General features: G+C 38.0%; 1 protein-coding gene and 1 long non-coding RNA gene across 5 annotated transcripts in view; one reads left to right on the top strand and one right to left on the bottom strand.

The window, feature by feature from the left end:
- THSD7A (thrombospondin type 1 domain containing 7A) overlaps nt 1-12,451 on the bottom strand; it is a 427,484-nt gene that overhangs the window by 26,494 nt on the left and 388,539 nt on the right. For all 4 annotated transcript variants that reach the window (XM_034668383.1, XM_034668378.1, XM_034668381.1 and 1 more), the window contains 4 exons: nt 10,693-10,826; nt 5,779-5,932; nt 4,028-4,172; nt 2,542-2,657 (listed from right to left, as the gene is read on the bottom strand). In XM_034668383.1, coding sequence (XP_034524274.1) covers nt 2,542-2,657; nt 4,028-4,172; nt 5,779-5,932; nt 10,693-10,826 — 549 coding nt within the window. The remainder of the gene's footprint in view (nt 1-2,541; nt 2,658-4,027; nt 4,173-5,778; nt 5,933-10,692; nt 10,827-12,451) is intronic.
- Nucleotides 4,198-10,705, top strand: LOC117803781. The gene is made up of 3 exons (XR_004627865.1): nt 4,198-5,651; nt 8,636-8,732; nt 10,469-10,705. It is a non-coding gene; the product is annotated as an uncharacterized LOC117803781 (long non-coding RNA).

Genomic DNA, 12,451 nt, shown 5'->3' on the forward strand with positions numbered 1-12,451 from the left:
ATGAAAATAGAAATATTTAAGAGCTTGCTAGGAGAGTATAATTTTGGGGGCAGGGGCTAATCCTTGGGAATTTTCAAGATCTTGTTTTATTTCTGTATGGAAAGGAAGTTTATAGTGTCTAATGAACATAGCAAAAGCTGGCAAAAGAAAAGTTTTCTGAAATCTTGTGTTGTAGTTCAAGTATAGCTGTTGGCTGTAAGTCATCCACCGAGAGAGGATCGGGTCAATGACTGTAGCACATACCTCGGCAGGCACTCCCATTATACGCTCCACCAGTAATACTTGACAAAGCTGAGTATTTGGCATAACATTATTTTTCCATTTTTACCATATCAATTAAAGTCTCATAAAGTCACTTAAACTCAATGGGAGGTTGCAGAAAGGAAACTTAAGGTGATTGTATGCTAAAAATGATGTGTAACATTTAAGGAAGACATTAGTTTTATGGAGAGAGGGTTTGAATCACAGAATTCAGCTACTACTGACTCATTTCACTACAGAATTGAAAAGGACGTCTGTGTACAGATCTTCTGGGCAGCCAGTAGTAAGACATTTTAACCCTCTGCTACTTTTTTTTTCTTACATTTATTGTGTCCATTCTTTTTGCCCTCTCTTACCCTCTCATCTGTCTAAACATATGTGTCTAAATAAATTGAAAGAAATCTGTTCAGGGATCAACGAATAGGAAAGGAGACACCAATTACTAGGTATTGGGTGAATAAAGAAAAACATCAAAGAAAAAAATGCTGTATAAATGCTAGATGGGTTTAACCCTAATTGTCCTCTTTGTTGGGTAGGAATGGCATTTTTCTTTTTGGCTGTTAGGGACACAGCAAGACTTAGCTACTGCTGTTGCACTGAATGTAGGGTTTGCACATGTATTAGTAGGTAGGCAATCAATCCATTATTAAAAAAGATAGCCAGCTTTTCTCAGGGCTATTATTTAATACTACTGCATTCATGGGGATGGATAAAATGGGATAGGAGTTGTTTATTCCAATTCCTGCAGAGAGAGCACTAGTCTCCCTAAAGACAGTATTTACCAGAATGTTAGGATTTGAATCCCTAATTGTCACCGCAGTATTCAAACATTATAATATTAATGCGTAAGAGTAAATTTAGGCTCCTGGATAACTGAAATTAGTTATTTCTCAGGGTTTTACTCACATTTCATTTAAGAAATAAAGGACTCTATTTATACCTCTGTCCTATAGTCATGTTTTTAAATTGGTTTTATATGATTTGGGTTTATCTTTTACAAAGCTCTCAGCTATTCATGGTAGATTTTATTCTGATCCAGGAGGACATTTATATGTACATTTGCAAAAAAAGGAGATATATTAATCAACTAGAAGTAGATCAAAGCTCTTCAGCCAATATATGACTATAATAATGTTCATTAATACTAATGTTATTTTTATAATGGTTACATTACTTTGATGTTTCTAGTTTCAAAACCAAATTAATTCAGGTGTAAAATTTATAATTAAAGTATGAATACACTAAATTAAAAAATGGTGGTGAGCAGAATTTATTAAGTAAATAACTCGTTTTCAGCACACTCGGGAGCTCTGTTTCCATGGACAGATATGACAAAGTTGTTAGGGCCACATAATAAAGATATCAAATGGACTACGATATTTCCATCTCAAGTTTTCTCAGGAGTTATAACAATTTACCATGGGCTTATACAACCCTTGGGATGTTTAGATAGAGGTTATGGTCATCACATCTACTGAGCCAAGCTCCTGTCTATGTGTACAAGATCTGTCGAGGCTCTTGCTTATCTTGGTTCATGTTTAACCCGGTGGGGCTTAGATGCAAGAGGAGTAAAAACCTGTCAGGAATGTGAGTACCCGTTTGGTATGGAAGTCAGACAAAATCATTACAACATGAAGTGTAGCTTCATGAAAGCTAAGGCCAACAACTATGTTTCCTCACATTTCATAAGGTCATACTTAGAAATGATGACATTACTTTTATAAATTGGAGAATTAATAGTAACAATTCTCTGTACCTCATAGATATAATGGCAGACTTCATTCCTTTGTTTGAATTGCAAGCTCTCATCCAGACCTGAGTACTTAGACTCTCACAGCTGGATATTAGATCCTAATATCAAAATCTGCTACCAAACCACATGCGATCAATGTTTAGCAACAGAGAGAATAAATGATGGCTCTTGGCAGGTGTCCCAGGCAACACAAAATTCACAGGAAATTACAAAAGATGATGAGTAGTCTGATTAAGATTTATTGCCTTTATTCACCTTGATTACTTATTGTTCCCCAAGCATTTCTTTCAAAATAGGCTAATTAGCATACCTTTGGGCTCCAAGCAGAACAAAATACAGGAAATTATATGTAGAAATCAGTAGTTGGACAGTGTTTCTTTTCAAGTGGGTGCTTAGCAGCCTCTGAATAGTGCAGAAAAACATCTGCTGGCAATGAGCTGCATTGAGCACAGGTCACTTGGCTCAGCCTGAATCGAAATTATTAGGGAAGAATTTACTCGCAGAGATATAACACAGTATCCCCTCACCTCTTCACAATATTTCAGGTCAACCGACTTGCCATCACTTCGAACACAATCCAACATCCTTGTTTTAATGCCATTTCCACAAACTGCCTTCTCACTCAGCTGACACGTACTCCAGTCTGAAAGGAAGGGAGCCCATCAGAACAGAAGGCTACGTATGAAACAGATTTCAAATGAAACTCTGATGACCTGAATCCCATATTTAATTCACAATTGCTTCCTAAGCCCCACAATCAATCATCCCACATGCAGAGCATATGGGTCCCGGCTTTGAACATATCAAGAGTCAAAAGGAATTGCTGGGGTTGCACATAGCTACAGGGATTATTCTTGAAGGCAGATGTCTACTTGACGATCTTGACAGTTAGCCGTTTGTTGATATTGTGAAACTGGCTTTGGCCTGCAGATCAAATGTCACTTAAAACTTTTTTCCTAATGAAAGGAGAAATTTAAAACTTAGCATTATTTTTATTTTAGCAAAACAATCATTTTAATGAGTGGTACTTTAACTGTGTTGTTGTATTCAAATAAAACACTATTTCACTTACTGTCCATACTTAGAATGTTTTAAAATATACACTTATTTCAAAATCACTTTGGCCATATCTATTTAATTCTTTTATTTCATGTCTTTTGCAAAATAATTCTCTCATCTTTCTTTCCAGGGTAGCATAGTGTGTCCCGGAGAACTGTGACTTCTTCGTATCAACAAAGGAAACTCAAGAGAAAAACCCAAGGAAACAAAAAGCCAATCTGACTGCTATGTGTTATTTTATGAGTTTTGGATTTTTTTTTAGTGTGAGAATTACTTGGGAAAAATCCCAAAATAAGCTTCGGTGTTGCCCTGCATCGTATAAACTAACACATTATCTTCTTTCCTACAGTATGTGCCTCGATGGTATAGAGATGAGGGTTATGGAAAAAATGGAATTCATAATGAACCTTTTTTTTCTGAAATAAAACAAAACAACCAACAACCTACTCCTCCTTTTTCATCTGTACCTTTAATAATACAGGAATATTAGTATCTTCTTAATATACTTTATGGTAGCTTAAGATTGCCAACATTTTTATATCAGACTAATTGTGCTTATAAATTGCCCCACACGAAGAATTGTCCGGTATGTTACAGTGATTAAACATCTTCTGAAGAAGATGTTTATCCTTCAATAAACCTGATACTTAGGAGAAAGATGTATCTTTTCCTTGCACCTTCCCAAAGTGGGAGGGTGTCTTAAACAGGGTCACTTAGACTAGTCACAACCTACCTTAAGGACTCTATGTGTGATACTGTCATTCTCTATATCTTGATGTTTATTAAAAATAGGTAAATATTTCTGTCATTAAATAAAGAATTATCTCTGGGAAAGTAAGCAGCCATGTCCAAGAGGGACATAGATGGAGATGAACAGTACTTACGGGAATGCTGCTGAGCTGCAAGACATGGGATCTGGCCTTTATCTCGGTGATGAAATGATTATGCACGTACCTGTTACATTATAATCATAGTGGAAGCAGTTTTTGTTTAGGTTACAAGGTTCCTTTTCAACAGCATTAGGGCAGGCTCTTCCTTCATCAGCGGGTTGTCTGATGGGATCAGCTGACCTCTGCCGGAAACTGTTTTGATTGCAAGGCTGACAAAGAATAATACAGCTCCTCAGAAAGATGAATACTCAGCCACACAAGAACTAATATATTAGGGAGAGCACTGGAGCAGGAGCGAGGCTGTCGGGGCCACTGGCTAACTTGAACAATCTCATTACACCTCAGTTTCATCATCTATTAAATCAAGGTGTTAGATGAGTTTCCAGTGCCCCATCTAGCTGTGACATGCTTAAGAGTCTGTGTGTCAAATACTAATAGACACATCACATCACATATATCCAAACACATATGTGTGATCATACTAATTATTGCAGATCAATAATATAGAATAATCAATCTATCGAACATAGATTCTTGGACCTGAAAAACCATTTTAAGAGTGAACATATTAGTTATTGTAGATCACGAATATAGAAACCACAACCTATCTACCTATCACCTACCTATCTATCTAGTTTCTCAGACCTTAAAAACCATTTTAAGGGTGACTAAATAACTAGCTTTTAGTGACCCTGATTTTCCTGATGGGCACATGCCCGTGTGCAGGAACACAATTGAGCGGTTAAAAAAGACTAGCTTGCCATTCTGCTACTGGCACCGTCTTGTTCTGAAAACATCTGGTTTCTAAGAACAGGAACTTCAAATCCGATGCTATAGAATTAGAACAGAAAATCATTTGCATACCCTTGTGAAACAGCTGATTCTTTGCTGCTATATAACCTGTATCCACGTCAACTGGCAGCTCTGTTTTGCTCCTGCTCTCAGTTGGCTGCTAATCAGCACCTTTAAGAATGTTAACCCTGGGACAGAAAATTAATTTTGCCTTGAAAACATGCATTATAAATTCTTTGCAACTGTCTTATATTGTATTTCAGCAAATTAATTCCACATTAGATGTATTCTTCCTGTGCTTTTTGATGCCATTTTGAAGGTGCCTGGGCCAAACCAAATTTCCGAAATCCTAAACAGCCAGTTCTGTTTCAAATGGATCTTCCCAGGGTCCCACAGAAGAGCCCCTACAGGCTGTTGAAATCTAGAAGCTTTGTGTGATTTGAAACTCTCAGGAGACACAGAGACAGTGTGCAGAAAGAGATTCACTGACACACAGCTTTCTTCTTTCGATTCCCTTTTCTGCCAGGATCTTTTGCATTTTGGTATCAATACCCTGGCTGCAGTATACCTACACCGTGTGAAAGATTATTCCTACAAATTAAATAAAACGGATTGGGCAAAAAGCAAGGGGTGACAATAACCCGACACCATTAAAGTACCTTTACTAGGGCTTCATTCTTTTCCCCTTTACCTGGAGGGATTCATGATCACCAGTGTAGTTTTTAACATGCTGTGTATTTATAAGCCGATCTGAAGGCATTTTGTGCAGGTCCAGGAGGAGAATGGAGGAGCCTAAAGCTTGCAAGAGGCTGAGCTGTTCTAGTGCGCGTCAAAACACTGCTGACTTTACATGGCACAGTCACAGAATGAGGTGGCCAAGAAAACACCCTAATTTGGTAACTGATTTAGTAATTATTATTTTATTAATATTTATTAATTATTATTATTTTATTAATAATAGCTTTAAAGCTTTAGTGGTAAGGAATTAAGTAAACGCTATTGATACATGGTCAATCATCTCACCAAAGTGCATTGGGTCCACGGACCCCATTCAGATATCACGCAATCCTCGGGACACGGTAATTTGCACTCTCTAGAACCCAGGGGCATCTCTTCTGGGTCACAGAGGTAATCTTCTACATGGTCAGAAGGGCCATCTGCTGTGTTCTGCATGCATCTAGAAGAAAACATACCTATTCAGTGAAGGAACCAGGACACCTAGAACAATAGCCAACTCATACAACAGAAGATTCTTTCTAAGACATCATTACAGGGTTGGGAGGTGGGAAGGTTTACATTTAAGAAATAAAATTCTCCAAACATGAAGACATAAAAGGATCTCTGCCCCTCATTAATAGTTGCAGAGCTTCAGCATGATAGAAAATGTACACTTGCTTGTGTCATCATAATCTTTCAGAATTAAAGCCACTGTGTGGATTATAAACTCTGTATGTCTTCCTCTGAAAGAAGAGGGTCTTTTACACTCATATATGATGTCCACTAATGAGGCATGGTCCACAGAGATTCATCGAGGGGCTTATTTTTGGAATTTTGGAATATAATACACTTTTTTTTTTTCTGGAGAAGGAAATGTCAGATTACACAGAGAAGGTAGATTCATACATGATGAAAGATGAGGCACACTGAACTTTCCTAGTGAGAGATGTCATTAAGTATTTTCGAAAGTAACTGATGGCATTTATCAAGTTGTTTTGTCATTTAAGAAGTAATTTTAGCCTCCTGTATGCTGATAACTTTAAAAGAGAGCCAGAAGTGAAAACACAATTATAGTAGTAATTATAGCACAAATTCTCTAAAGGTGGTTGTTTGAATCTTCCTCTATCTTGACCTTTTTATTGTTAGTTTTCTTTTTAACAGAACAAATTCAAACATTTTATTATGTTTCTTTCTTTTGTAAGCAGTCATGGAAGGCTCGTTTACTCATCTCTTAGGGATCTAATTAACGTGGCTGGTACTAGACTTCACTCTCAGCGTAGTTAATAATCTCTCCAGGTAGTTTTCTAGTGGAGGAGAAAAACTTTGTCCCTCCTCTATAACTCAGAGAAGGTCAACCAAAGTAATGGGTTTGGGAAGAGAGTGCGTTGTTGGAGCTAAAAAGGCAGGCTTGTGTTCTTAAGCCTCTCAAACCACTCGCAATGTTTTTAACTGTTGGTTAAATTACATTATCAATTATACCTGGAATCTCACCCTTCCCAGGGATTTACAATCAGTGGGGACATTGCATTTTCACAAATCTACTCTGCAGAAATTCCTTTCTATACAGTGATGCCCATTTAAGAGAAATGTCGCTTTCCTGTGGAATGCATTTAATGACTGGAAAACTGCTGTTGGTCACGTCTTAATTGGGTTTGTAGTCTGAAAAAATACTTCTACGAATACCCACTTCAGCATTTTTTTTGTGTGTGTGTGTATGTGTGTATTGGATAAAAATAGAGAAGAGCAACCACAAAAATATGCACATGTAGATATCTGATTTCATCGCTGAAGAAAAAATTATAAATTTCTTTGGGAGAATTTTAGTTCCCCACGAAACAGTTCTATCTTCAATGGCGTTTTAAAAACATTCTGTTGGGGCGCCTGGGTGGCACAGCGGTTAAGCGTCTGCCTTCGGCTCAGGGCGTGATCCCAGCGTTATGGGATCGAGCCCCACATCAGGCTCCTCCGCTGTGAGCCTGCTTCTTCCTCTCCCACTCCCCCTGCTTGTGTTCCCTCTCTCGCTGGCTGTCTCTATCTCTGTCAAATAAATAAATAAAATCTTAAAAAAATAAAAATAAAAATAAAAACATTCTGTTGACGGCAGCTTTGAGATGACATGGAGCAGCTTTGAGACAACATGGAACAGAGTTTAATGCTCAAAAGTTGGGCTTGCTGCTAAGAAAAGATTGTATTTGTGGTAGGCACTGACAGAGTGTACAAGGATTAACTTGCAAAATTATCTATTGATCCAGAGTTAAAGACAGATGTTCAATACTCTATTAAGTAGTTATGTACATAAAACTACATTTTCACAGGCTTTCTCCTCTAATTTTTTATTATATAGCTAATTTATTCAGTTTGAGAAAATCAGAAGAAACAAAAAAAATCGCATGATTCTATCACTCAGAGAAAACTCTTTACAGACCAGTCTATGTAAGCATATATTTTATTTCATTAAATAGAGCAAATTTTACCTACTATTTGTACCATTTAAAAATCATTATGAACATCTCTCCATATCATTAACTATTTTTCTAAGATATAATTTTTTTAAAGATTTATTTCAGGGGTTGAGGGGCAGAGGGAGAGAGAACCCAAGAACAACTCTTCGCTCAGCACAGAGCCAACATGGGGCTTGATCTCAGGAGCCTGAGAGCTGAAACCAAGAGTCAGATGCTTAACTGACTGCACCACCCAGGTGCCCCAAATAAGATACAGTTTTTGATGACTACATTTGAATGGCATCATTTCAATGTGCCACAACTGCTAAAAATGCCCTTATTATTGCCATTCAGATTATTTGTTTTACTTTATTTGGTAATTTTTTTTAACATATAATGTATTGTTTGTTTCAGGGGTACATGTCTGTGATTCATCAGTCTTACGCAATTCACAGTGCTCGCCATAGCACATATCTTCCCCAATGTCCATCACCCAGCCACCCCATCCCTCCTACTCCCCTCCCCTCCAGCACCCCTCAGTTTGTTTCCTGAGATTAAGAGTCTCTTATGGTTTGTCTCCCTCTCTGGTTTCGTTTTGTTTCATAATAATCAGTTTTTAAAAATCATTCTAGAATACAGAATTAATATTTGGATCAAGTTTTAAGTGCAAAGTTTAAGTTCATTTGCTTTCTTCAAATTCTCGGCCTTTCTCCTTTCCATAGGACAAGGAATGATGCTATGAGAAAACTGAACTGTGTTAGAAACACATAGTACAGAACCAAGCTGGAGGCAAAGGGTGGGACCAGAGGCAAGCCACAGGTATGATGATAAGGGGAGGAACTGTCTGCAAGAATTCAAAAGCAACAATAAAAATAACCAAATCTGTTGCTTTTTATTATCTCTTTTTTATTGTCACCAGGTGCTAGAAAGTCTAAAAAAATATGTCTGTGAAAAATCTCCCTTCCCACCAGGGAAAGTCACTTTGCCACCAGGCTTTGATGTATCATAGCATTCTAAAGGAGAAAGAATGACATTGGATAAATTGGTACCTGCTCTCTTATAGACTCATCTATCCTGAAATGTCACCCAATGCTTGCATATAAGCAGGACATTTTGACCTTAATTAGCAGAGGATAAGGTTAGAGAGGTTTACTACTCAATCAGTAACAAATAGGAACATTATTACATGATCAGAGATCACAATCGATACTGACCTTCTCTTTTCTCTATTGACATTAAAGATGTTTACTGAAAAAATACATTGACTCAAAAGTTACTCTGCTTAAGATGTATTTGGAAATGTTGAGAGTATCTTTTTATAAAGCAAGAAAAAGCAACATCTACACAGATCATTGAAGGAAAAGCTGAAAGAACAGATCTTTATTATAATTTTTCTTACTAACAAAAAACCCAACTTGATCAAAATCTTTTTATAGGGAAAATATTTTTAAATTTGAAGGAGAAATTTTAAATTTGGAAGGGAATGTTGGAAAATGGAATCTCTGCTTTTCCTTACGCTTCCCTACCAACTTATTACCTCCTAACCCCTCATCCACCTTTAAGTCTCTCAGAAAAATATCTTGAGAGTTCAGAGGGCTTGTGAAAAAAGAAATAGAGATTATTTTTATTGGAAGCAAAGTTACACAGAGTGTGAAGTTTTATGATACAAATGTTAATTTGCTCTACTTTTCTATTGAGAAATACAAACCTTAAATTCATGAAAAGTTAGGTCAGAGCTTGTCCACAACTTGAATTGTCGAGTTCTGGATGTTTTTACACTTGTTTTTACCTGTGCGTCACTCGCCAGGGTTAAAAGAAACTGGTATAAAGAGTGACAAATCTATCACTTTACTAGATGGGTGTTCTTGGTAAATTACTTGCTACTTCTGAATCTACTCTATAAAGTGGAGATAATAAAACCTCATACACTTGTTTCGTAGGGTTACAGAACCCTTAAGGGTCATATGCAGATACCGTAGGGAAGATTTAATGAGTACCAAAACTGTATTAGGTGTTAGGGAATTTCTACGACAGGGTCTTGGTTTGGAGAAAGTTATAGAGTTTAATAAAAATGACAGACAGTAAATGGATGTTTCCAGAAACAATGAGCGGTATGTGGGATACCGTAGAGCAGCACTGTGCTACAGAACTTTCTGAGATGATGGAGATGCTGTCACCTCTGCTGACAGAATTAGCCACCTGTGGCTAGGGAGCACCTGAAATGTGTCTAGTGCGGCTGAGGAAATGCATTTTTAATTTAGTTTAACTTTAGTTTAAATTTAAAATGAAATAGCCCTACGTGGCTAGTGGTTACCCTACTGGGCCGTGCACCCACAGAACAAATGAGCAGCACTAGGTATTACGGAAGGCTTCCTGGAGGAGATGGGAGTTTTTGAAAGTTAGCCAGTTTGACGATACAAAGGAGCAGGAGTTTGTAACAGTTCATCACTAAAAAGCAATCGGAAATATTTTTGGCCTTTAAGAACAAAGTCACTGGGGTTGGAAAAATCTGCATTGGTTCAACTTGTATTCAGTACGTGGATCTTTCTTTTCAGGAGCACCCTGAAGTGAGGCTTCCTGTCAGAAGGCCCAGTGTCACAACCTGCTGCTTGAAGCAGATCCCTGGAGAATATTCCATGAATGCAGATTCTCCAGAAATAAAACTAAAGACAGTTTTATGCAGGAGACTGAGGAGGAGTGAGAGCTCACGCTGGCGCATGTGAGGTGGTTTGGGAGGGAGTGGCGCATTTTGTTTCTGTGCAATTAGGCTCGGCCTTACCTCACTTTCCGGGTTTGCACGCCCTCTCCACAGTTATCTCGCATGTTGACAAAGGTCACTTTGCAGATGCTCCACGGCTCTGTGACCCAAATGTACTGGTTGCAGTCACTGTGGCAAGGGACCACCTCATACACCTGAAACACACACAGTTTTCAGGGGTCTCTCCTCAGGACACCCGATGAGCGCGAGTGGGAGCACTTCACATCACAACACACACTGTATTCTTGTTTAGCTATTTTCACTCCTCTCCTTTATGGCTCATTATTCTAAGAGAGGAATATTGAAAAATCTCGTGGGAGTTCTAGCAGTTACGGGCAAGGCTAGCTGTGTTGCATTCTCTTGATCCTTGATCCTATGTCACATTACAGCTGCACATGTGACGTGACGAGGCACCCGGGACACATCGCACACTGTCCCGTACTGCCCCTCGCCACACGGGACTGTAATTTCATGGGCCATCTGTCTTGTTCACAGTGTTGTGCGTCTTCAATACTTAGGCCAGAGTGCTCATATGTTAGGCATTCTATAGAGATTTGTTGAATAGATGAATGAATGAATAAATGAATTAATGAATTAAATAAGCATATAAAAGTAACTGTTTTCAAAAAAATATAGTTTGGCCTGTTTTCCAAATGAACGTATATAGCAATAAGAATTTATATATTTTTTTGCATTCCATATGTGAAACTAAATTAAATGATAAATAAAGAAATAAAACCATTTTAAAACTAACCCTTATTCATTTAGGGCTTAGAAGTGAGGTCTGAAATGGGCCTCATATTACACAGTTATAGCCCAAGCAGGGAGGATCACATGACACAACAACCAACTGTCTTGCTCTGGTGTCCATAAAGGCTGAAAACCCCACAGTTAGGCTGGTGTGTTTGGTTTCAGGATTTTAGAACAATGAACCAATTATGCGTTTTCTCTCAATGAGAAGAATGACTAAATCAAGAAAATAAACCGTAGTCCATTGCAACACAGCTGGCTCAACCATTAAAGAGAAAGGGTATTTTAAAATAATTTCAAAATCTATGGTAATTCAACTCTAATTCCTATACACACACATTAGTATATGCATGTTTTGTGTAACTAATTCCAGAAGATATAAATAGCCCTTTGGAGCTATTCTTTTGTACAAATTTTAGTGAATAAAGTTGACCTATTCCAAGTGAGAATAAAGACTATGCACCACTGGAATAGAATCTATCATTATTGTTGTAAACGATCACCTCCACACTGGGTACTGCATTAAAAGAGTACTAAGTACTAACAAGTAAAACATTACCCTACAACTTGTGGGGAAGGGAAAAATTGAAGGAGAAATGCCATTGTTCCTAATCTTTCAGTGGTTTTCATTTTAATCTCCTACACTGGACTGAATACAAATCTGTTCAGAGCACTTCCTGCCACCCACCTTCAGCCCACCTGCACCTTTACCTCTCCCTCGGAGAAACATGACAGCGTTAACAAGAGATGTCACTGCCTTTTCTAAGGCTGGTGAAATGAAGCTTGTTCTCCCCACCCCTGCACCTCAGTCCTGATATTAAAGTGAGAAAACACAGGTAGCATGCTGGGGCAGGGTTGGGGGGGGTAGGTGGGAAGGAAACAGCTGCAGAACAAAAATTTTATGGGAAATGTTATATTTTCTCCCTGTAAAAGATAAAAGACAATAGCAGGAAAAGAAGTACATTCTCGGAAGTCAGGAGTAAAAAAGAAAACAAGCAGTACTCTGCCATGACCAGGAAGGAGGTTTAGA

This window comes from Ailuropoda melanoleuca, chromosome 1 (assembly GCF_002007445.2).
Source record: "Ailuropoda melanoleuca isolate Jingjing chromosome 1, ASM200744v2, whole genome shotgun sequence".
NCBI classification, from domain to species: Eukaryota; Metazoa; Chordata; class Mammalia; order Carnivora; family Ursidae; genus Ailuropoda; species Ailuropoda melanoleuca.